The sequence below is a fragment of the Rhamphochromis longiceps genome, linkage group LG14 (assembly GCF_057381845.1).
Source record: "Rhamphochromis longiceps isolate RC_006_pf linkage group LG14, R_longiceps_female_GT1.1, whole genome shotgun sequence".
In the NCBI taxonomy this organism is placed as follows: Eukaryota; Metazoa; Chordata; class Actinopteri; order Cichliformes; family Cichlidae; genus Rhamphochromis; species Rhamphochromis longiceps.
This window is the reverse complement of record NC_140570.1, coordinates 4,759,246-4,784,928: the sequence shown is the minus strand read 5'-3', so window position 1 is coordinate 4,784,928 and position 25,683 is coordinate 4,759,246. Positions and strand designations below refer to the sequence as shown.

Sequence of the window (25,683 nt, the reverse complement as noted above, 5' to 3'; positions counted from 1 at the left end):
GTGAATGTAAAAGCTCGACAAGGATTGAAAATGAGCAACTATGGGCTCTATGTGCAGCACATCAGTTTCGTGCTCCATATTGAGCTGTAATTAACTGCATTGTCTCTTTTAAATACATAAATAACTAAAACCATCTTTTGATCTTTTGCATGTTCCCTCTCAGGAAGAGATCCAGCAACTCAAGCAGAAGCTAGAGAAGGTAGAGAAAGAGAGGAATGAGCTGAGACTCAACAGTGACCGTCTCGAGAGCCGGGTAAAAATACACACACGCACACACACACACACACACACACACGCACGCACGCACGCACGCACGCACACACACACACACACACACACACACACACACACACACACACACGCACACACTGGGAGATTTGAGTTACTCCTAAACATAATCAATAGAATTCTTTAAATTTGGGATTAATACATTTAAAATTGTTAGCGGGTCGGGGATGAGTTCTTGCCCCAAGTGGAGGAGTTCAAGTATCTCGGGGTCTTGTTCGCGAGTGATGGGAGAAGGGAGCCGGAGATCGACAGACGGATTGGGGCTGCAGCTGCAGTGATGCGGACGCTGCACCGGTCCGTCGTGGTGAAGAGGGAGCTGAGTGTAAAAGCGAAGCTCTCAATTTACCGGTCGATCTACGTCCCTACCCTCACCTATGGCCACGAGCTGTGGGTAGTGAAAGAAGGAGATCGCGGATACAAGCGGCAGAAATGAGCTTCCTCCGAAGGGTGGCTGGCCTCTCCCTTAGAGATAGGGTGAGAAGTTTGGCCATCCGGGAGGGGCTCAGAGTAGAGCAGCTGCTGCTCCACATCGAAAGGAGCCAGCTGAGGTGGTTCGGGCATCTGACAAGGATGCCCCCTGGGCGCCTCCTGGGTGAGGTGTTCCAGGCATGTCCCACCGGGAGGAGGCCCCGGGGCAGACCCAGGACACGCTGGAGAGATTATATCTCTCAGCTGGCCTGGGAACGCCTTGGTATTCCCCCGGATAAGCTGGAGGAGGTGGCTGGGGAGAGGGAGGTCTGGGCTTAGGCTGCTGCCCCCGCGACCCGGCCTCGGACAAAGCGGATGAAGATGGATGGATGAAAATTGTTAGCATATTTCTCAAGTGTCAGCAGACAGCTAATCTGGAGTGATGTTTGCTAACATTGGTCATCTGCATCCCTGCAGAGATATAGATTTAACTACTGAATATCATTTCAATGATTTATGATGAGTGATGATGAGAATTGTTAACTGTGTTTTAACAGGGTTATGATCCATTTCTGCTCAGTGAAAACAGTGAAGTCTTTTTCTTGAGAAACAATCACATTTTTAAGTGACCCAAACTTTTGAGCTGTTCGGCATGGTTCTTCCTTTGTCCCTCTGAAATTCTTAACATTTGGCCTTGTTGTTCTTATATCATCCTGCTATGACATAAAGACAAATGACAACTGAAATATAAATTCTTTCTTTAGCAAGGCTTAGTTAGCATTAGTTAATTAGTTCTCATGTTTTACTTATCGGGTCCCAGATGATACCCTGTCTATTAGCTCCTAACAACAAATTTTACAATCACGAACTGACCCTAAAATAAAATCTCACAATTTTTGAGAGTTCTTCCAAGCTATACATTAATACAAGATTTGTCAATATTCACACTTCAGATCACAGAGCTGTCAGCAGAGCTGGCTGATGAGCGCAACACTGGGGAATCTGCCTCCCAGTTGCTGGAGACAGAAACTTCTGAGAGACTGCGTCTGGAGAAGGACATGAAGGACCTGCAGGTAAAGATGGAAACATACACACATGCATGTACACTGGAGAAAAGTCTTGTCACCAGCTACTATAATGCTGTATTTCCGGGCTACCTCATTTTGACTTTTACTTTGAGGTGAGCGTATTATTCATCCAGCTCAGAAAACTTGATATTTGGGCTTGTGAATGCACTTCATATTCAGGAGAGGAACACTCCTGAAATTGCACTGCTTACCTGCAGTTTGTGGTTTGCAGCGTGGGCCCCTTGAGCCAGGTAACAAAATTGTAATTCCACGTTGCTGTGTGTGCAGGACACCCTGGCTCAGGGTGTCTGTCCCATTATTCTCGTACTGTTGCTTTGACCGTGTAATGAAATTGGACATTTTTGCTTATGCATTGCAACATATACTGAATGTTGTGGTAGCAGTATTTTTGACTGTTATTTGTATTTCAAGACTGCCATTTTTGCAATAATAAATCAGATGACGAAAGAACACCAGCGTCATTTTCGCACATGAGTAGTAATGTTAAACAGTCATGACATTTACTGCTGAATTGGTTCACTGTTTATTCAGTAAAAGAGTCTAGATACCTGAAATGATCATCAAATAAGAAACAAACTACCCAGTTTTAAGAAAATGAGACTTTCAACTTTAAATATTTACACAACTAAAAACTTTGCTGTGTGTGGCAGGACCTGCAGAATTTGTTTGACTCAAAGGGGCTTTGGTAATGCTCCTTTGTCAATGACCAACAGACAGAGATAGAATGTTGAAATCAGTTTGGGTATAAGCAGTAGGAGAGAAAGAGCGAGGAAGGTAAGGCTAACTTAGTTTCGTCAGGGATGGTGGATATGCTGGACAAAGGATGCTGAACTACCAACAGGAGGAAGAGACGATGATCACAGAGAAGACTCAAGGATGTGCAGACGATTGATGTAAAAGAAGATGATAGAATGAAATTGAAGTAGATGATACCTAAAGGGAGAAGCATAACGAAGAAAATAAATAAGAACATGTGTTATATTTTAATGTAGCCAAAGTCCAAGCACTGTTCATTTCACTAAGTGATATATTTCACCCAGACCCAGTTCTGACCTCTGAGCTGTGAGCAAAATTATGTTAAGGGGACCCTTCACCTGACCCATGACCCATGTAAACTTTTGCACACAGTTAAAAATGCTACTCAAGTCTTAACACTGTAATGGACCTTTTCAAAACCACATTCTTGATTAATCTTCGTAGAGTTTTGTTGCCATTGTTATAGAAGCTGCTTGTTATCCCTAATCCACCAGGCCAAATTTGACAGCACGAAGAAAGAGATGGAGTCTATGGAGATGGAAGTGATGGAGGCTCGACTCATCCGTGCTTCCGAACTCAGTGGAGAGGTGGATGATGATGAGACAGGTTAGACACGACCTCCCAAGCACAACAGTACTGACCAATCAGGACATAGTGATACTGATCACTCCTGGGTGTCAAGCTTCTTGTCACTAAATCAAATGAGTATAACTTATTCATAACTCTACACATTTCCAAATCCTGTTTGTACTTCCATAGATTTATAATTGCATGCAATAATTCACTTCCTCTCATTTTTATTGGTCGAGCCCCCTCAATACTAAGAGCTACATTCTAGTAAACCTATACAGTTGTTTTTGTAACTATTTTAAGGTCTATGAGGGTATACTCCTGCAGCATCATTATATCGTGTATGTAATGTAACAAAGGGGGAAAAAACAACAAGGAACGTTAGTGGTTGCTACAGTTTCTCTTTCAGCAATTCTATCTTTCACCTGCAGGCCTGCTGCCAGCCGTCTTTGTTTGGCCTGCAGACTTTGTGAAAGAAGAATAGATTCCTCAGTGTCTCCATCTTGCAACAGCTTTTCACTTTTGTACTACAGTAAAGCAAAAATGATGTAGCACCACACTCATGGAGGGGTATTTATGCAGGACTGAAGTACATTCAGTACCTGTAGGTTGCTCCTCGTGGCTATAACTGACAATTGTATAGGTCTTACTAAAGTGCAGTTCAGAGTATTGAGGTTTGTTGGTAAAATAAGAGAATGTTGAATTAATGGACACTCGACAATTCCCTGAAGACGCTCTATAGGGTTTAGTCAGGTAACTTAGCTGGTCATTCAAGCACAGTAATAACACTGTCACTGTGGGCATTTGCTAAGTCCTGTTGGAAAATGAAATCTGCATTTCAGTTAAGCTTTACAATAGATGTATGAATCGCTTTAAGATATCCTTGGAGATGTTTTGCCTTGGACTAAGCAAGGTTGACTTTAGTTCGTAGCATCTAAATGTTTTTATTCTCAGCCTTTCAGAATGTCTTTTATGGCTGGATACAGTAAATACATGTGTGGTATTGAGTACATGGGGTAGCACAAGTGACAGAGCACATGATGTAGACAATAAAAGTACGAAATATCACAGGAGGAGAGTGGAAGCTGAAGTATGAGCGAGCAATCAGGGAGATCGAGTTCACCAAGAAGAGACTGCAGCAGGAGCTTGATGACAAACTGGAGGTGGAGCAGCAGAACAAGCGGCAGCTGGAGAGGAGGGTGAGTGGACACTGATACATATTTATGAACAGAATTCAAGTTTTTCTTTACAGTAAAATCTTGGGCTTTATCTTAATTATATGACTCTGATTTCCTTATTTTATTACAAAAACAGTTATTCAGTATATATATATTCTGACAATATAATGTGTCATACCAAAACATGCAACACATACTTTCATGGCTCCCAGATAACGAAGGTATAACAACATAGCTGGTTAGTTTTAAACACATTAAGAAGGGAATTAATTATTTCAGGTGATGATGTCATGAAGCTGTTTAAGTTCTTACCAGACGTGTGCATAGCTGTCATCAATGCAAACTGTGACTACTTTAAGGAATTGACAGCAAGAAAGATGATTTGCTTTGTTCACACTTTGCTAAATGGCCTTAACTGTTGTCTCTTCTGAGACTTTGATGATAGGGTGAATCTGGGTTAAATCACAAGTGACATCCTCACTTATCTGATTAGAAATTATAATTTGATTTGAGCATCTATTGCAGTAAGAGTGCTCAGCAAGTGGTAATAGTATCCTTAAGCAAAACAAACACTTGCACTCAAAGCAAGCACATTTATGACTATATAACTGAAAGCACATTGGAATAAATCCAGTTTTCTTCTTTTAATTTGAAAACTAATCTCATTCCCCACGTGGTTTTTAAGCTACAATGGTCTTAATAAGCTGTTTTAAAAACAATAAATTGCTTGCGTACTGCTTGACTGTATTTTTTATGCATTCATCAAACAGGCTTCTTAACATATTGAGGATACTTTTTGTGCAGATCAGTGACCTGGAGGCTGATTATGAGGAGTCTCAGCGAAATATCCAGCAGCTGAAGAAGAAAGCCCAGCGACTGACAGCCGAGCTGCAGGACACTAAACTTCACCTGGAGGGTCAGCAGAGTCGCAACCATGATTTGGAGAAGAAGCAGAGGAAGTCAGTACACAAACACACGCAGTCAAGTTTTACCTGTCATGTCATCACACAGTTCTATTACTTTACCTACCTCTGCCTGGTTCCTGGAAGGCCCATTAGTAATGGTGTAATAACAACAGTAATTGTAAATAAATTACAGTGTTTTATGTGTGTGTGTGTGTGTGTGTGTGTGTGTGTGTGTGTGTGTGTGTGTGTGTGTGTGTGTGTGTGTATTTTTGAAAGGTTTGACAGTGAGCTGAGTGCAGCCCAGGATGAGGTGCAGAGGGAGAGAAGCCTGAGGGAGAAACTGGCTCGAGAGAAAGACGTGCTGACCGGAGAGGTCTTCGGCCTCCGGCAGCAGCTGGAGGTCTGTGTCTCTGTGGGCTACACTGTGGCACGTTGCTTTAGTGAAGGGGTTTTTCTTTTCTTGGGACTTGGTGCGTTATTTGTGAATTATTTAGTGTCAGATACCCCAGCATTTTAAAGTTTTCAGCATCCTACTCATATTTAGATTTTGTATTTACTCGGTCACTTATTGTCTTTGAGCAGTAAAGACAATCAGTATGTTTAGATGAGCATGTGTGATCATTGTGAGTTTAAGTTTAAAGCTGCAAGAAGAAATTGTTGTTTGGGCCTCCTTTGTAGTTACCAGGATGGCTGCACAATATGATCCAAGATTATGAGGGGCCGTGCAAGCCAAAATTCATTCTTTCACTCTCACACACATACATTCTTCTTTCACACACATATACTTTCACTCTCACATAGTTTTATTTTAATTTTTATATTTAGATATTTTTATTTTTATGTTTACACATATTTAACACACACATTGCAATATTTCAAGTGTCTGACAGCATGGAGGGGGGAGAAGAAACTTGAGTTCTTCAGCAAGCTATCTATGGTGTTATTTTTGTGCCACTATTCTGAGCGCAAGTTTGCAGGTGCAAGTGTTGCATTTTGAGGAGAAATTTATTTTGAGCGAAGAAAAGCTGAATTTGAGTGAACAAAATTCATTGCTGCGTGCAAAAAAATGTATTTCAGTGTTTGCTATTATCCACACACACACACACACACACACACACACACACACACACACACACACACACACACACACACACACACACACACACACACACACAACAGCAGCCCCTCTCGCTCAGTTTTTGCATTTGCGCTCGCTCGCAATGTGTTGCTCGCACTCTCAACATTTCTGCCCGTGCGCGCTCAACTCTTTGTGTTACATTTGTGCCACAAAACCAGCCAATCACAGACTTGGATGCAAAAATATCTGATTGGCTGTTCTGGTCTCCAATCAGCTCGAGATGACGAAATGCAATATCCCAGAATCCATTTCGTCCAAAACTCAAACGAGGCAGTGGCGGAGGAACCGAGTGGCGGAGTTTGAAACATTACTCTGTCTGGGTCACAAAATAAACTTTTAAGATATTTTCATGCGAGAATGGTGCTGTGTAAACTTCTAATATCTGCTCGATTCATCAAGACATCACATATTTGCATAAGTGCTCTGACGTTTTTAGAGATGCCTGTTACCCACCAGCTGACCGGGTGGTCGCTCGGGTTAAACATAATATATAAGGCTCAACTGACAAAAAAATCACCGACTACACCACCAGGTATTATAGGAAAAACCATAAAGCCTTTGAACTAAAACAAACGCTGTTGTGACAGTGACGTACACGGTCTTGTTGGTATATATGTATGATTTGTATCACCTTCATGTTTCCAAACCAATATCATGAGCAGCAGCTTTTACAGCTGTGGCTCCAGCAAACATCAGCTGATACTAGAAATTAATTTTAAATAAATTCTAACAACAGCTGATCAAGCTTGAACGTGCTGCTGTTGTTGTTTAGCGCAACATCCGCTGGTTTCCTGTTTCTGGCGCAAAGTGGGCGATAAACAAACAAGAGAGATTGAAGTAGCAACAGGAGAGGGAGGGAGAGAGATTGAGGGGAGAAGAGGCAGCTGTGCAACGTAAAGACAGAATAACTCCAGCTTTGTCTTTTTTTCATTCTAGCTGAAGTATGGGACCAATCGCGTTAAGCACGAGCAACACATTGCTCTCTTCTCTTCACTCAAAATAAATTTCTCCTCAAAATGCAACACTTGCACCTGCAAACTTTTTTTTACTTGCGCTCAGAATAGTGGCACAAAAATAACGCCATAGATAGCTTGCTGAAGAACTCGAGTTTCTTCTCCCCCCTCCATGCTGTCAGACACTTGAAAGTGACCTGCGCGTGCTTCCAGCCAATCACAGCGGTACAGACACCCAGCCTTCCGTTTCCACTACACTCTTTCATTCACATACATTATTCTCTTCATACATATATTTTCTTCAGACATGTAAGCATTCTCTTCTTACATATATATATTATTTGGGAGATTAAAGGCATATTGAATGCATGTAAATGAGAGCAAAATGTAGGAATGCATAAATGAAAATGCATGTATGTTAGAGTGAAAATTTGTGAATATGTACATTAAAATACATGTATAAGAGAACACAATATTGTAATGTGTGTGTTAAATATGTGTAAACATAAGAATAAAAATATCTAAATATAAAAATTAAAATAAAACTATGTGAGAGTGAAAGTATGAATTTTGGCTTGTACGGCCCCTCATACAAGACTGTACATTTTTATTCTAATTGCGTGTCTAACTCATGCCAAGTCTACAATTTTTATCCACGGAAACTTGTAGCTCTTGATTGCAGTTGTAATATATTGTAAAGACCTCCAGCTTCATACTGTGCTTGTTACAGAGAACAAGCTTGTCATTTTAACTTGTAATTGTAACTTCCCTTTTGTGTGTTTCCACTTTGTGGCTATGTGTAGAGCAGAGTATCTCAACTTTTCCCCATCATGCACATGTGGCAGTTCCCTTTTCTGTGTTCTGACTCTAATCACCTGTCCTGCAGGACAAAGACCTGGAAGCTTGTGCAGTCAACCTGAAGCTGGAGCAGCTGGAGGCCGAGCTGCAGGATCTCAACTCCCAAGAATCAAAGGATGAGGCATCACTGGCCAAGGTCTGTCCTATTCCTCTTTTAGTTAGTCAAACCATCCATCTCCATCCGGTCCCGTACCAGCAGACTGAGAGACAGCTTTTTCCATCAGGCCATCAGACTGCTGAACACGTCATAGACACCTCAGCTTCACTACTGGAACTTCAACATTATGCACTCCACACTGTATATAAATGCCACTTGTTTTGCACATATTCAACTCTGTATATTTTATATATTTTATTATTATTATTATTATTATTATTATTTTATTTTATTTTTCTACTATTTAATTTGTAAAAATGTGTATACACACACACACACACACACACACACACACACACACACACACACACACACACACACACACACACACACACACACACACACGTAGGAAAATATTTAGTATACACATCCAGAAATGCATACACTATTATATATTGTACATATATTTATTAGTTTCAGGTTGGCCATTCTTGTATTTTGCTCGTTTGTGTTGTTGTGTTTGCACATCTCTGTTGCTTGTGGGGCTCGCACACAAGAATTTCACTCGCATGTACTGTGCCAGTGTGCCTGCACATGTGATGTGACAATAAAAGTGATTTGATTTGATTTGATTTGATTTGTGCCAGTCCACACCCACAAAAAATCAAAACTGTTCTTTGTCTGTTCAACTAAAATAGATATATGATGGTGCATTCATTTATTAATTGAATATCAGGTATTCATTTTGGAACATCATTTTTTTTCTATGCAGGTGAAGAAGCAGCTTCGTGATCTAGAGGCAAAGGTGAAAGACCAAGAAGAAGAGCTTGATGAGCAGGCTGGTACCATCCAGATGTTGGAGCAGGTACACACGAAAAAGGAAAAAACTAAAAAAACTCCAATTAAAGCTGTATTTTTGCTTAGTAAATTTTTTTTATTTATATTCCCAAAAAGCTGGTCCTGTTCATCTGGACGTAGCGTCTTCAGTGGGAGAAACGTTTCATCACTCATTCAAGTGACCAATTCACTTTCTCGGATCATGAAGTCATCCAAGTGATGTCATTTGTGATGAAACGTTTCTCCCACTGAAAACACTACGTCCAGATGAACAGGACCAGCTTTTTGGGATTTCCTTAACTGGATGATATTTTAAGGCTGTTTTTAGACTAGTATTAAGGATGGTAGTCATGCTTTTTAGATTACAAAGATGACAGTTTGGAACAAAAAGGACATTAAGTGTGCATCCACATCCAAGTCCAGTATCCTGCAACTTTAAAGAAAGTTTTCAAAATCTGCACCAAAATGTAATGATTCTTGTTTTTGTACACATTCAACTCCTTCTGAAAGTCATGCTAGTATATTGCTAGTATATTTTGTGAAATATGAATGGCATTGGACACATACCTCCATCAAGGCAAAGACGGAACATTAACATTATGCTTCTTTAAGCCACAGTGAGTCCAGAGCATCTGGTCTGTGTTTCTTTCAGGGTAAGCTACGTCTTGAGATGGAGATGGAGCGCTTGCGTCAAACCCATTCCAAGGAGATTGAGAGCAAAGATGAGGAAGTGGAGGAGATCAGGCAGTCATGTAGCAAAAAGGTGAGAAAGTGCTTTTTCACATTTTGTAACACTTGTCAGCAAGTGTTTAGGAGAAGCAGGATTAAAATTTGTGGTTTTAGGCACAGCTAGAGACTAGATCCAGAGACACTGATGGAGAAATTAGCTGTAAGGGCATGCACAGCAAAGGATAAATGAAATGATGACAACATTATGACAAAATCCAATCAAGCTGCTATCAATTCAGTGTTGTTTATGGGAGGTTTCTAGACACCACAGAAAACCGTTGAACTAACATGTACCCTGTTTTAAATGTTTTTCCTTGATGCTTGACTTTGTGTGCATATTTCTTTTAGGTGCACAGCACTTCAGAGAACAGCTATTGTTTTTAAATGTGCAATAGAATTAAAAATGGTGGATTTGACTTGACTCACAGGGTAGGATCAATGTGTAATTAATCAAACCCTTACTAATAGCCTTCACTTCTTGAAATACTCTGAAAGGTTTGAGAAAAAAAGTCCTTTCTTTTTTGAGATTATAAACTTAACTCACCAAGAATCCAGAAACTACCAAGATGAATTAAATGACACAAGATGTTAAATGGACTGGTGCTAGTACCTGCCTCAGTCACCCATTCGCACTCATTCATATAACCAACGTGCACCTAAATGCTGTTGTATCTTGTCCAAGGATGTTTTGGCATATGACACATTTCCATGTACACATGGGTGACAATGGGGGAAAAAGGTGTTCATACGGTGTTGGGCTATTACATGTTACATGTCACAAGAACATGTAACATCTGCATCTCATGGGTCTCTGCGGGCCTAATGAGGCACCGTTTTCCCAAAAGTAATTCCCTCATTTGTCGTTTCAGTGATGGTGGTGGAGAGCGGCGTCAATCTTGTCCACAATTCTTCAATAAATGTTCAGTTGGCAGTCTAATAGCTGAAGGCCATAGCACACGATTCCCACTGTTGGCATACTCAAACTGTTCAATGACAGGGCATTATGATCCCAGTTTCACTTTGTATTGATTTGCAGTGACCTCTCTTTCTAAGTGAACAAATTGAGCCAAACCAGCTTTTATTGACTATTGCTGGCATGTGAAAATAATATGTTAATATGGTGACTGTGTAAAAGGTTCTTGAACAGTTGCATTACGACTGTGTGTGTGTCTGTTTGTGTAGCTAAAACAAATGGAAGTCCAGCTTGAAGAGGAGTATGATGAGAAGCAGAAGGTGCTGAAAGAGAAGAGAGAGCTGGAGTCGAACTTTCTGTCTGTACAGGACCAGGTAAATACAATGAACACAGTGCAATGCAACCGGAGCAGCATCTGTAAAAAAAAGAAATAAAACTGTAAGCAAATATCTGACATGACCTGAGGTTTTAGCAAAATTTGGCCTTGTGGACATAGCAGAAGAAAATTTACATATCTGATTGCAGATCCAATTTTATATGAGTATGGGCAAATAAATTAAACTTAACAAGTTGTGTGAGGTGTTTATGTTTAAAATGAGCTGTGTTATCAAGGGATAACATTTCGTTTCATGATATTCTTTTAGACTACATTTTTTAGACATTTTTTAGACATTTTTGCAAATGTATGCTAAGGTAATAATTCATTTGTTTATTCAAACATACTTAAAACATTTGTAATGCAAAGAATATTGTCTTTAGTAAGTAAGAAACTACTAAAGTTTATCTAGTAGTTAAAATTGTTACTTTCTTCGTATGTAGTGTTTCACTGTAGCCAAATTTAATTTATCAATTCAGAAATTTCAGTTTTTTCAGAAAGTTCTATGTATGCTAGATAATCTAAGGATTCTTCCTTTAATGATAAAACACACTGTGTATTACTATAACTACTATAACTACCATAACTTGTCCCACTCAGTCAGTTGAGTCACACTTTGGTCATCTTGGTTCCCAGGTGAGAGGTGGTGACATAGAGGTTGAAAAGCGCTTGAGGAAGGACTTGAAGAGAACCAAGGCTTTGCTAGCAGATGCCCAGATCATGTTGGACCACATAAAGAATAACGCACCCAGCAAGAGGGAGATCGCCCAACTCAAGAATCAGGTACAGCCACAACTTCATAAATTACTGACAGCAGCAGTTTCAAAAACATGCTATCATCTGTGGCTTGTGGGAAAATGGAAAGACCCCTAATCTAAGTAGATAGTAGTATTTATTTATTGTCATTGTCAAGAACAATGAAATTGCGTTTGGGGCTTCCATACAACCCAAAAAAAGAAGAAAATAATAAATACCCCTTAAAACCCAAGTGTACATATTTAACCCAGTGTGACTCCAATGCAATAAGACAATCCTTAGCAATAATGTTCGTAGAAATTCAGACAAAGACCTGAGAAACATGACAAAATACAACAATGCAACCCATTCAATATTATTGTACTGTGAGATATGATATCAGATATGATAGTTATCTATTTAAGAAAGAGGGGGGGGGGGGGGGGGGGGGGGGGGGCAGGAGGGGGAAGAGAATAAAGATATGATGCACCAATGCAGACCAGTTCATCATATCTAGATAGAAAAACACCAAAGAATGAAAGAAGTCAAATACTGACACCAGCACATTTACATGTCAACACATTTTATGCTCCTGTTATGGTAATTAGCATAATCTTGGATTATTTTTTGTGACAGTTTTTCAGGCTTTAAGCTGTAAAACACCCCCTGATGTGATTGAGTTATGACTCAAAGCATTCATGTCTGTGGCCTCACTTCAACTCCCCTGTGCCTTCTTACGGGACTGAACCGTCTGAAAACCTCTGATCCAAAGCAGAAGATTTTCCAAATAAAGCCCAGCCACCTGGATTCTTGACTGGGACCAGAATCCATTAAAAAACTGTAATATATCTACTGGGATACTAACTGTGAAGTCGTCCTGAGCTCATTCTTTTCCTCAATGTCTGTGTGTTTCAGTTAGAGGAGTCGGAGTTCACCTGTGCAGCTGCAGTTAAAGCTAAAAAGTCCATGGAGGTGGAGATTGAAGACCTACATGTTCAGATGGAGGACATTTCCAAAACGAAACAGGCGGTCAGTACAGCTCACTGGATTTCCTTCTCAGCCTTTAGAAGGAGAATTTTCAGCATGCAGTCTTAGGTGAAGGTTAGGATTCTTCCTAAGAAAAAGCTAAAGCTGTCTCAACCATGTAGGGCATTTTCTTTAAGATGTCATCTGTGGTGGTAGAGGGGTATCAGTAGATATGTTGAATCTCTACTTTTAGCCAGAGATTAGTGAGAGATTGAAGACATACCTGTTTCCTGTGAGACCCCTCTGAGCTCATCTTACTCTTTCTGGTCCTCTTTTTTTTAATTTTTTTTAATATATTTACATATAAAGACAATATAATTTTCATGAAGAGATTTTTCTTAGTCACTGCAAAATACAACTCTCTTCTTCTTCTAAGAAGCCATTTTTAGCTCCTTAGTTTTTTTCTTAGTTTGCTCCTGTCAGAAACGCTCATAATCTGTTTTGACCTTTATATTTTCTGTCCTTTTCGGAATGACTTATCTTACGTTAAGCCCGGTTCCCATGATAATCTGGTTTTCACACATCGGTCAGAGTGTGTTTTCTCCTTTCTCCAATGTTTCTCTTGCCTGTCATTTACTCTACTCTTACTCTGTCTCTGTGAAGTTTAATCTCCTTCTGGTTCTTCTCCTGCCTGTTGAAAAGAAACGACTGTCTATCACACAATGGTTGTTCACGTATTGCTAAAACCAATTTAAATAACAAAAAGATTAACTTTAATTTTAGGTGAATATTATGCCATTATAGTCAGTCAAATCGTGGAAGGATGGATGGAATTAATGAACGGATGGCTTTACATATCAATACTTAATCATATAATTATATAATAAAATGTTCCTTTGGCTTTCTATTAATCTGCCAAACTTGTGAAGCCTGCTGCACACTTCTAGTCTTTTATTGATTTCATTGCACACTGTACTTGAAGCCAGATGTAGAGAGGTGCAAGGTCAGGAATTTGTTTGTACTGAAGGTGGTTTGAAGAGTTTTAGCTTCTGGTAGTTTCTGCATTTTCACATAATCACTATAGAGTGTTGAGTGTAGAGTGTATGTATTATGTAGAAGAAGCTTAACTTCTACATAATTCTTTATAGTCAATGAGCAAAAAAATGAAATGAAAAAAGTAAAGAAATCAGTATAAATATATATTAATTACACTGCGTTACAGAAACAGCTGATCAGTTGTAAGAAGAGAAAAGTGTCATATAAATACCAGTTAATTCTAATACACCTGTGTTCAGCTGTTTTTATTCTTTTATTCATGCTGCACTCTGTGTGGGTATTTTTAGCTTTCTGCAGTCCTTCCTGGCTGGACGTGTAATATATTATTACTTCCAGTGCCCAACGTACCCTTTCCCCAGAGCAGTGGTGGAAAACGTTTTACTGCTCCCATGTTTGCTTATGGGTCCAAAAAAAAGGTTTTACCTTTTATATTTTTAAATATTAATATAAAGGTTTATTATTTACAATCTTCATCATCTAAATCTGCAAAATAATAAGCTAGTAAACCAGACGACAAGAAAAAAGCATAATTAATTTAGTGTTTCTAGTTCCCAGGTGAACTCGTAACTGGGCTTGGTGAAAATAGCCACTGGCACGAACAGGCCAGCAGGTGGCTACAAAACTGGCCCCACACGTTTTTTTCTTATTTTATTTCGACGTCATCATGAAAATAATAGAAATTAGATTCTGGTGACTCTTTGTTCAGCTAGCCAACTGTGACCACCAGATGGCAGTAAATTACAGGATGAGTTCAAAGAAGCAACATGAGATCATTTGTGGAGCAGTACAGTTTAATCGATACCTATTTTTAGATTTCACTGGGCAGGCAGTGCTTGCCTTGCTTGTCCTGATGTATAAACTGGAAGAAATGGCACTGAACATTCACTTCAGTTGCTAATTATTTCTAATTAGTGTCATCGTGAATGCAGGTTAATGAAGAGCTTCGCTGAGAATTCAGCTGCATGAGCATTTAGATTGAGCCAACACAGTTAAATCTGGACAAGATAAAAGGTTTTTGTATTAACTGAATTGGCAGAGAAAGCCAGGTCATAGTTTGGAAAACGTCAGAGTACCCTATGTACACCGAAACACCACATTTCATATTCACACACTCTTTCAAAAATACTTTTGAATGAACAGCCGACTGGCAAAAAGGAGAGAAGATACAGTGTAATCAAAAGGCGATTTCTTAGTCTTTAGTTTATTTTGTCACACTTGTATGTTTCAGATCAACAAAGAGCATTTTGTATTTGATAAAGGGAACTTGTGTAAATACAGTACATGTATTTTCTTACTTTTCATTTTATTTATTATTACTATTACTTGAAAAAGGTTCTCCAAACCTACCTGACCCTGTGTGAAAAAGTAATTATTACCAACCTAATAACCAGTTGTCTGAATCTTTGCAGCAAGGACTGCGATCAAGTGTTTGATATTGGTGGCAATGAGCCATTCATAGTACAGTGGAGGAATTTTGGCCCACTCTTCTTTAATTCAGTGACATTGGAGAGTTCTTGAACGTGAAAGGCCTCTTTAAGGTTATGCACAGCCATATCAATCTGATTTAATTCTAAATTTTCTTTAGACAACTCCAAAACCTTTATTTTGCTTTTTGTTGAGCCATTCAGAGGTGGACTTCTTGTCGTATTTTGGATCATTGTACTGCTGCATAGCCCAAGGGTGCTTGTGCTTTAGGGCACAGACAAATGGCCACCATTCTCCTTCAGGATTTTGAGGTAGAGAGCAGAATTTATGGTTAAATCAATTACGGCAAGTGGTCCGTCACACTATCCCACCATATTTGCCTCTTGAAGTCTGTTTCTTACAGATGAATCATGAACTCCTGACCTTAAATGAGACAGGTGAGGCCTGCAGTTCCTTAGCTGTTGTTCTGGGTTTGTTTGTGACCTCCTGGATGATTTGTTGGTGCGCTCTTGGAGTAACTTTAGTCGGCTGGCCACCCTTGGAAAGGTTTATTGTTTTTCCAGGTTTTCCCTATTTGTGGATAATGGTGCTCGAAGTGGTTTGCAATCATTTCCGGAGTGATAGATGTCAGTTACTTTCTCTGTGGCATGGTGGTTATCACTGTTGTCTTGAATAAGAATAACCAGAAGAGAATGAGTGGATTATTTTAATAGGTTAATGCATAATGTTCTTCCTCTTCAGACTTACTCACAGTATGTGTTAAATTAGAATGTGTTATGGCCTCTGTCCCTCTACCCTGGATGTCTTAGCCGTCATTTGTTCTTTCTCAGGTTGTTTGGCGAACGTTGAGAAGTGTTGTACTGCAGAAAATATTCATCTTGGGATATTAATACTGCTTAACTGTTTTGACAGAATGTGTAATCTATTCAGTAAAATGTGAAGGAGGAGTATATAAGATGAGATAAGGAATCAAGATCACTGTGCCAGCAGCTGTTTGTTTTTGAAATGGTATCTTTGAGAATGACCTCTTCATGCACCCAGCATGCTGGAAAAGTAAAAGGCTGTGAGAACCGATAACACAAACTGTAATTACATAAATGGAGGATTTTTTATGCAGCCCTAACTACATGACACACTGCAATTCAGTAGAAATAAAATCATGCAAATGACATTTCTTTTAGATGGCTGCCGCTTGCATGCTTCTCCCATTGTAATTGCAGTGTTTTGAGAAAATTGTCACACATGTTTTCAACAGCTTTATTTTTCCACAAAGAGCTTCTAGCAATCTGAGAGGGAAAATAAAAGAGAGAAAAAAACAAAGAGCCCGGCCATGTAATTGGGCTGAAATTACACTAACAGTCTATTGTTAAATGAGAGTTTGATGCTGGTTACTGGCACTTTTTTCAAGTATCCATCACATGCTCCAGAGATGGAGATGCATTCGCAGCTTTTATCAGCACTCAGCACTGATAAAAGCACTCAACGGTGGATTAAAAAAAGAAAGTGTGATATGTAAATGAATTTGCCACAGATTCCGCATGGATATTTTTAGTGCATCAAGTGCATCTTGGTACACCTAAGCACTCGGTGCTTTCAATAAAAATAAATATAAAAATAAAATCTTAGTTTTATGATCTAAACCCCGATTTTGAAGCTATGGATGTTTGGATCATTCTCTATCCCATTAGACTGTTTTTCACTAAGCGCTGAGTGTCACTAGCTCTTTGCGTTAACTCTGTGCCTAAATTGATTTGTTAACATTTTCACATAGTCACATTAGTCATGATTTATTGATCCATTGCCCTGCACCAACAACCTCTCCTCTTATTTTGTATATTATCCCAGTTATTACAAAAATAGGATTATTTCAGCACAGTTCCCAGGCTGCCAGTCTCTTAATTAGGTATGTTGGTTATATCAGGGAGCTTGGATAACCTCTGCTGAGTTCTGTGATTAGAGCAGCATATGTAGGCTCTATGTCAGCCACATCATCGGGACTGCATTGTGGCCATTCACAGATTTAGCCAGTCACGCAGTCCATTGGAACAACTGTTGCAGATGACGTGTGGAGCCCAAGATTTATCCTGGTCATCCAGCAGACAGCCAAAGCACAATTTGTAGGTCTTCTTAAGGTTTGTGGTAATTGGGTGACGCTGTGCTTCAGTCATGAATGAACCACACACGTAACAGAAACTGTCTGGATGATTAATACAATCTCTAGACATGGTAACAACTAAAATCAATCACAATTAATGCTGTCTATAACAAACACGGGGAACTGTTGTTAAATCTGGTAATACTAATTATTTTACACTAATTATCTCAGTCTGAATGGATCCAGTCTTTTGGAGAGGGCTGGACTCTGTTCCAGTCTGGAGGCAGCTGGCAGGGATGAGCATTTTCGTATCCCCCTGAGTGTGCTTCCTGTACATTGGGAATTTTGCGAGCAGATCAGAGGATTGTTTCCCTGCAACTTCAGATGTCCTACTGTCTTACTGGGAGACCCCAGTGCTCATGTGAGCAATCACAGCGAGACCTGAAGGACAGTGTGAGGAAAAGCCTGTAAGATGGTGTTATTAGACCTGTGCACATAACAGTTTGTCTGTAATGAACACCGTCTTTGAAGGATGTCCATAAGATCATGTGGCATCAGGACATGTGTTCTCGGTGCAGGTCAATTTTGTATGATTGTGACGATAAGATTTGTAATCTTATCGTCCACTCTGTCATATGTTCTGGACACTTGGGTGAAGAGAGGACCTGATCACCGCCCAGTGATGAGTTGGATGAGGTGACGAGGGATGATGTCGGACAGACTTTGCACACCAGAAAGTTATTGTGATGGTGTATTGTGAGCAGTGTCTCTGGATCAGGGAGAAGTGACTGCCCCAAGTGGAGGAGTTTAAGTATCTTGGAGTCTTCTTTATGAATGACAGGAGAAAGGAGCAGGAGATTGACCGATGAACTGGGCCTCTGCTACTTTGATGCTGACAACCTCACTTATGGTCATGAACTCTGGCTAATGACTAAAGAATTAGATTGTGGATATAAACTGCAGAAATGAGCTTTCTGCAAAGGGTCACTGGTCTCTCCTGTAGATTTAGGGTGTCTACACACATTTTATGTTAAAGATGGTACATCTGGTGCGAAAGATGCATAAGAAAGTTTACTTGCTCATTTAAAAAGATCTTAAAAAGCTCTGAATTTTAGAAACCACTCTTGTTACTTATCCAGTTCCAGATGCCCGTTAATGGGATTCATCATAATGCAGAAATACTGCACAGTGAGTAATGTTAATGTGTAATCAGTATTGTGAGCCATTTTATCTCCACTCGCTTTCCAACATTCTTTTATATTTTCATTCATTTTACTTTGAAATATATTCTGCAACATCTTAAATTTCTCTTTTGGTAGTGTTGTTTTACAACATAGTAACTGATAATAATAGATTAATAGATGTTACTTTGAGTAATTGGACATGCAATATTGTGAAAAGGTATTTATGCCCTCCCCGATTTCTTTCTTTCTTTTTGCAAATTTTAATATTAGAAAAAGTTAATCTGAGTAAATGCACAATGAAAATGTTAGATAATGATTTAATTTATTAAGGATATAAAGTTTTCAATCCTACCTGCTGTTGTGTGTAAATTTACTTTAATGATCTGAAACATTTACGTGCAAGAAATATACAACTAACTAAAAAAAAAAATCAAGAAGTGTGCAGATATTTTTCATGGCATTGAATAGGACAGAGAATTGTATAGGATCTCCTACCTCATCTAAATCTTGTGAAGACAGTTAAATTTTTTATCTCTGGGGAAGCAGTTGCCTTCTTGCTCTGTAGATCTTTGGCATATCTTTTTTTTTTCAGCTGGAGGAGCAGCTGAGTCGTCTGCAGAGAGAGAAGAATGACCTGCAGTCAAGAATGGAGGAGGACCAAGAGGACTTCAATGAGCTGATGAAGAAACACAAGGCTGCTGTGGCCCAGGTATGATTTCTTTCTTGTTTAATGTACACTGGCAATAAAAAGTTTGTGATCCATTTCAAATGATCATTAAATCCAATAAAATGTTGCTTCATGCCTTGTTTTCCATTTTTGGGGGTTTCAGTCAGCTCAGAACCTGGCTCAGATCAGTGACCTTCAAGCCCAGCTTGAGGACGCCCTAAAGGAGAAGCAGGAAATTCAAGAGAAGGTAGATGATGACTTTTGTTCTTGGCATAAAAATGGAGAAGTGGCATGGTCAGCCAGGCTTTACTCTGTCTAAGAACAGAAAATGGGAATAATAATAATAATAATAATAATAATAATAATAATAATAAATGGTAGAGATGCAAGCAGTATGTTTTTGCTCTATTTGAGCACTCAAGTTCTCCAAACGTGTGAAAAGATGGGAAAGGAGTAGCATAATTAAAAAAAACAAAACAAAACAGGTGGATAGAGTAAGTGAACAGAAATTCAGTCCTTTCATCATCAAAACATAAAAATAAAAAAAATAAAAATTTTGAATTAGAGACTCTTTAAAAGTCAAATGTGAACAATTTAGGTGGATCTGTTTTGGGGATATTTCATCTTCCAGAGGACTCCATTAGGTCTTTATGGTTAGTCAAGTTTTGCAGCGCTCACTTAAATATGGATAGCTTAATTCAAACAGTGGGTTGGTTTACCTTTTATGTTTGGTAGTACAACCAGTGTAAAACTAGGAAAATCTTGACACCCAATAATTTTTCTGTATCATATTGTATGCCAGGGGTCAGCAACCTTTCTGATGATGAGTGCCATCTAAAATTTCCTCAGAAGTCAATGTGCCATATAATTGCATTAGCAATAAATTTAATAACGCTCTATACTAACAGTTACACACTATATAGAACAACTTTATAGAAATATATTTGTTCGCAGATGTTGGCAGCTATCAGCGAATAGTTATCAGCTATTTAGAAACAAAAAAAAAGAGAGACTTCTTATCCATAACAAGAACTCCATAACAGCAAATGAACTGTACAACAGAAAATGCAAATTCTATTTATAGTATCCTCACAACAATGATAAGAAAAATAAACTGTGCCAATATGGCATGTTTGTTAATACAGGGATACACATGTTAATGTGATCTCTGGTCTCCCACTCAGAGACACAGGTCTCCGAGTGCCCAGCATTCAGACGGCTACCTGAGGACTCTCTTCGTGTGAGAGAAAATCTGCTCACACAGATATTAGAGCCAAATACTGTCAATAATGCCTCTGCAATGTTCTGAGGACAGTTAAACTAGTCAGGTAGTGATGTCCAGCAGGTGAAAATGCAGCTCCATGAACACGTACAGCTGTGGATTCCAGCTGAGTTCGTAGTTCTGCAAACTTTGACCCCTACAGAGTCTAGCTTTTCAGTTCAATCAGCTGCATTTCGATGTCCTCTGTGTCCAGCCAGTTGATGTGAGACAAATCCAGCTGCTCATTAAAGCTTTCTGGTTTGATCAGAAAAAAACCATTGGTCCATACACCTGCATTGTGAATTCTGTCTCGAGTCTACGGATTTCCGTGGTGCTGATGCTGCGCTGAGCGGACAGCTCCTGAAGCATTTGAAGTGTTGGAATGTGGAAATTTCAACATCGCTCGAAAAAACTGCCAGCTAGCAACGTCCCTCTCACCGGTTATGTTTTTTTTAGCCAATTACAAGTAGAATCTGGTAGTTGGGGTTGTTAGCTAAGATACCGTCATTAAGAAGAGGCACGACTAATGTATCTATGCAAGCTAATTTGCGATGTGCACCGCTGGTGTGGCCATTTATTTTTTAATACATCTGCTCAAATTAATTAACTGCGTGTCGTGCCCAGGGCTGGACTGGGACAAAAAATCGTCCCGGGCATTTTGACTAGAGATCGGCCCACCAGGTATTAAAGCCATAAAGCCTTTGAATGAAAACAAACGCTGTTGTGACAGTGATGCACAGTCTTGTTGGTATATATGTATGATTTCTATACATTTTACGTCAGATAAAAACTTTGGTTGTAAGCTTCAGATAATTATTTAATAACAGCCAGACATTTTAAATGAAAATAAGAAAGTATTTCTTTGTGCCCCCCTCTCCCTGTTAATGCCCTACCTGGCCCCCCTGGCAAAACTTTGCTAGATCCGCCCCTGCACAGTTACCAGCTGTCAGCTACTTAGAAAATGATATTGGTGTTATTTGTCTCTCAGAAACAGTTCATAACTTCCCTTCAACTCATTCATGTCACCTAAAAGGTAAACCTGTTTCTCCTTCACCTGTTCAGCTCTGATGATCCAGTAAGGACATCTCCTGGTTTCATCTTCATGTTTCCCTCTCACCACATATCCAAACCGATATCATGACCAGCAGCTTTTTTGCAGCTGTGGCTCCAGCAAACATCAGCTGACACTAGAAATTAATATTAAATAAATTCTAACAACAGCTGATCAAGCTTAAAAGTGCTGCTGTTGTTTAGCTCGACATCCGCCGGTTTCCTCTTTCTGGCGCAAAGTGAGCGATAAACAAACAAGAGAGAAAAGCCGATCAGCTGATCATTGATCAGTTTCATGATCGAAGTAGCAACAGGAGAGGGAGGGGAGAGAATGAAAGGAGAAGAGGCAGCTGTGCAACAAAGACAAAGAATAACTCCAGCTTTGTGTCTTTTTCATTCTAGCTGAAGTCCGGGACAAACTGTGTTCCCTCTCAGCTCAACACCAAACGCATAATAATTTCTCTGAATGCGGGAGGATTCCGTCTTTTTACTGGACGGTTGGCAACTCTACTAACTAACCTTATGAATAAAATAAAGTTCACTATCAGTAACATCATAGCACCGACCCAGCTGTATAGAAACTCCGTCATGCTAGCTAGTACGCAGTACGAGTTATTGTAACTGACTGTAAAAAGTCAGCACAACAAAAATAAACTCCACCTAAACTTGGTTTATATCTGACCCAGATAGACTGCAGGTCATAACTTCTTACCTGAAGTTCAGTTCACCTGACACTCAGGTCTCTCCTCCTCCTGCCTCCCCTTCCCTCATCCACCTGCTGGCCTCTGTGGAAGCTCCGCCATAGCCACTACCAAACAACAGAGTTATTTTTACACATCGGCCAGCATCTGGCCAGCCCACCACTTCCCATTGTCCATGCCGTTCCAAAAAAAAAAAAAAAAACCCAGCCAAAAAAAAAACCATTGGCCCATAAAGACGAAAAATCACCATCGGGCAAATGCCCGGTATGCCGAATGTCAGTGTGGATGCCAGTCCAGCTATGGCCGTGCCATCAGTTTACGGCACGCGTGCCCAGGGTTGCCGACCCCTGTTGTATGCTTTGATGCAGCCATGAGAGCATTCTCTTTCTAAATGAAGCCATGTTCCTGCCACGTTGCGGTTGCCACCAATTTTCCTGACATTCAGCAGTAATTAGACCATTTACTGCTGCCTAAGAGCTCAGAATAGAAACTGTGAGCACTATATGGTCCTGTGACTATCTATAGTTTCATACTGTAGACCAGCGGTCTCCAACCTTTTTTGCGCCACGGACCGGTTTATGCCCGACAATATTGTCACGGACCGGCCTTTAAGGTGTCGTGGATAAATACAACAAAATAAAACTAGTACTGGTACCCAAAAAAAGAAGATTTATTCATAACACACGTGAAAAGACCCAGGAAAACAGAATTAACGATAAAAACGATAACAAAATAACGCTGAAAACCGATAAAAACCCTGAAAACTATACATTTCACACCTGAGCCTCAACTCTCGCGGCCCGGTACCAAACGACTCACGGACCAGTACCGGTCCGAGGCCCGGGGGTTGGGGACCGCTGCTGTAGACCCTCTGCTTTCCTCACACTGAAAGTTTCTAGAGTTTCTGCTACTGCAGTTCAGTGAAAAATCTCATTTACAGAATATGATTAATGTGTACCTCTCCTCAGCCTGTTTCCTTTGCTTTTGACAAACACAATCCTCAACATAACTAGCAAAAATACGACCTACGACCCTACAGGAAGTTTTTGCCAGGCCTACAGAATTTATTTGCTTTGTTCGTGTATAGAAATACAGAGGTGCATGTTCATTTATCATGTTTTTTTTTTTTATGGTAAAAACAGGTGTTGATAAACACCAAACAAATAGTACATAAATGTGTTTATTGTTGTTAGTTTTTGCAAGCTACATATTCTTTGACAAAGTAATCAGTTACTAATCAATAATAATTAGACTTTTTCACATATATAAATGAGAACACAAAGTTGCACTGCACTAAAAATAGTTTAACAAAATGTATTTAGAAACATACATGTAACGTAACAACATACATGTAACACATAGCATTGCCATTTATTTTGACATTACACCAAACATAACATGTAGAATATATAAGAGGACAATTCACAGTCGCACTAGAGCGTAATGGTGTTCATTTTTAGATCGTCTACAACAGCTCATATATATATATAATTGCAAGCAGTTAAGTGTTATAAAAACAATTCTCAAAAGTTATATAAATGTTGATATTCCTTGTAGCCTAAGCAGTTTATATAGCACGTTTCATCCAAACTAGTTAAGGAGCAGAGATATATGCATACAGTGTGATCATTATAAGAAGATGCATGTGTCATTCACGCAACATTGACACTGACGATATGGGACACAGATGGCCAGCTTGGTTTCCATACTCAGGCAAGCGCTACTGTCATCCTTGTAATGACTGCAGCTGCATGATCTTTTATTCTTCATCAAACACATTAGTTGAACCCAAATAAAAGGAGAGGGAAATACGTGAACTTGTACACATTGTTTGGTTCATGTGTAAAGAGGGAGAAAAGTGAAAATGGCACAATGGCTGTTTTTCATTGAAGCTAAATCAGGTGATTTCAGTGTTGGTGTTAGTGTGTTTGTGTTTACTGTATCATAGAAAGCATTCATCAGAGATCATATTTAAGGAGTTTGGAACAGCTATTATAAAATGAACACTTGGTGACTTATTGACACACTGAGACATTCTCGGTTCCAAGTACCAAGCATCCTCAAGATGCTTTTGGGTTTTGTAAAAAGGAAAAAAAAGAACAAACTGACAAGATGAACAAGAAGGCATCTTCTGTACATTTTCTGTTAAGTTAATCGTTTATTATTAAGTGCTTTCACTTGCAGTTTCTTCTTGAAGATCAGTAATTTTAATTTTAGGTAGATTCTGTTTTAAATGGGAAACATTTTAGGACTTTAAAAAAAATAGATGCTTGAGGTGCAGTTTTACCAGGATGGTAAAGGCAGTGTTGAGGATGTGTAAATACCCAGTGCTAGGTGTGCCAACAAAATTCTAAATGAAAATAGCTGTTAAACTTTTGGAATGAATTGAACTTGATTAGGAAAGCTCAGCGTTAGACAGTGTGTCGCACTAAATAGTAACATCAGCATATCTACATTTGTGTCTTAGATGCAAGCCCTCCAGAGCCAGATCGAGTTCCAGGAGCAGTCCATGGTGGAGAAATCCCTTGTCAGCCGGCAGGAAGCCAAGTGTCGTGAGCTTGAGACCAAGCTGGAGTTTGAGAAGACCCAAGTCAAACGCCTAGAGGTAAGAGCTAAACACAGGTTGGGTGCTGCTGGCATTGGTAGACATTTTTGAGAGGCTGGTGGGAGCATGAAAGATCCTAATAACGTCAGAAAGAAACTGTAGAAACAGAAAAAGGTCACCTTATAAACGTATTGCACTTCAAAAACATATCCATCAGTGTTGCTAAATCATATAATCTGTGATAATACTTATATATAAAAATGTAATGAGCAGCATGATGGTGCTTATATAGCATTGTTGCTTCACATCAAGAAGATCATGAGTTTGAATCGACTAATAAACAGCACCGTTCTGTGTGGAGTTTGTATGTTCTCTGCTTGTCTACATGGGTTTGATTTGAGTATGCCAGCTTCCTCCGACAGTCCATGCAGTTAGTGGTTAGCTTAATTGATGATTCTAAATTGACTGTAGGTGTGAATGTTTGTCTGTTTCTCTGTGTTAATCTTGCAACAGATTAGTAACCTGTTAAGGGTATAACCTGCTACTTGCAATGAACTCCCCCACTCATCAACCCCGAATTTGATAAGTGGAAGAATCAGTGTATTTTTGCTATAGCGACCCCATGTGTTTAAGTTCCCTGGTCCATGCTACTAGGCAAGGCATGTCTGAGGACAAGAGCTACTTGACAGCCCTTCACTACCTAAAAGCATCAGCATATGCTGATCCCGCAACGGTCAGCCTGTCAGTCAGCTGCCTGGTTTCCAGCAGTCAGTCATTTGGTCAGCTTTTGTCTCAATCTGCATGTATGCAAATAGCTCAAGAGGGGGCACATACTAATCATACACATTGAACAGGGCCCAATAGAGGATGTTGGACCCTGATACTACCCTCTTGTTTGGTTCAC

The 25,683-nt window shown here is 39.6% G+C and overlaps 1 protein-coding gene across 13 annotated transcripts in view; it reads left to right on the top strand.

Annotated features, from left to right (window-relative positions):
- The window catches only part of myo18ab (myosin XVIIIA b), a 129,907-nt gene that overhangs the window by 85,969 nt on the left and 18,255 nt on the right, over positions 1-25,683 (top strand). For all 13 annotated transcript variants that reach the window (XM_085429194.1, XM_085429193.1, XM_085429192.1 and 10 more), the window contains 15 exons: positions 164-253; positions 1,650-1,769; positions 3,035-3,146; positions 4,182-4,309; positions 5,093-5,247; positions 5,470-5,593; positions 8,171-8,278; positions 9,012-9,104; positions 9,729-9,839; positions 10,988-11,092; positions 11,731-11,877; positions 12,745-12,858; positions 19,148-19,264; positions 19,386-19,469; positions 24,702-24,839. In XM_085429194.1, coding sequence (XP_085285320.1) covers positions 164-253; positions 1,650-1,769; positions 3,035-3,146; positions 4,182-4,309; positions 5,093-5,247; positions 5,470-5,593; positions 8,171-8,278; positions 9,012-9,104; positions 9,729-9,839; positions 10,988-11,092; positions 11,731-11,877; positions 12,745-12,858; positions 19,148-19,264; positions 19,386-19,469; positions 24,702-24,839 — 1,746 coding nt within the window. The remainder of the gene's footprint in view (positions 1-163; positions 254-1,649; positions 1,770-3,034; positions 3,147-4,181; positions 4,310-5,092; positions 5,248-5,469; positions 5,594-8,170; positions 8,279-9,011; positions 9,105-9,728; positions 9,840-10,987; positions 11,093-11,730; positions 11,878-12,744; positions 12,859-19,147; positions 19,265-19,385; positions 19,470-24,701; positions 24,840-25,683) is intronic.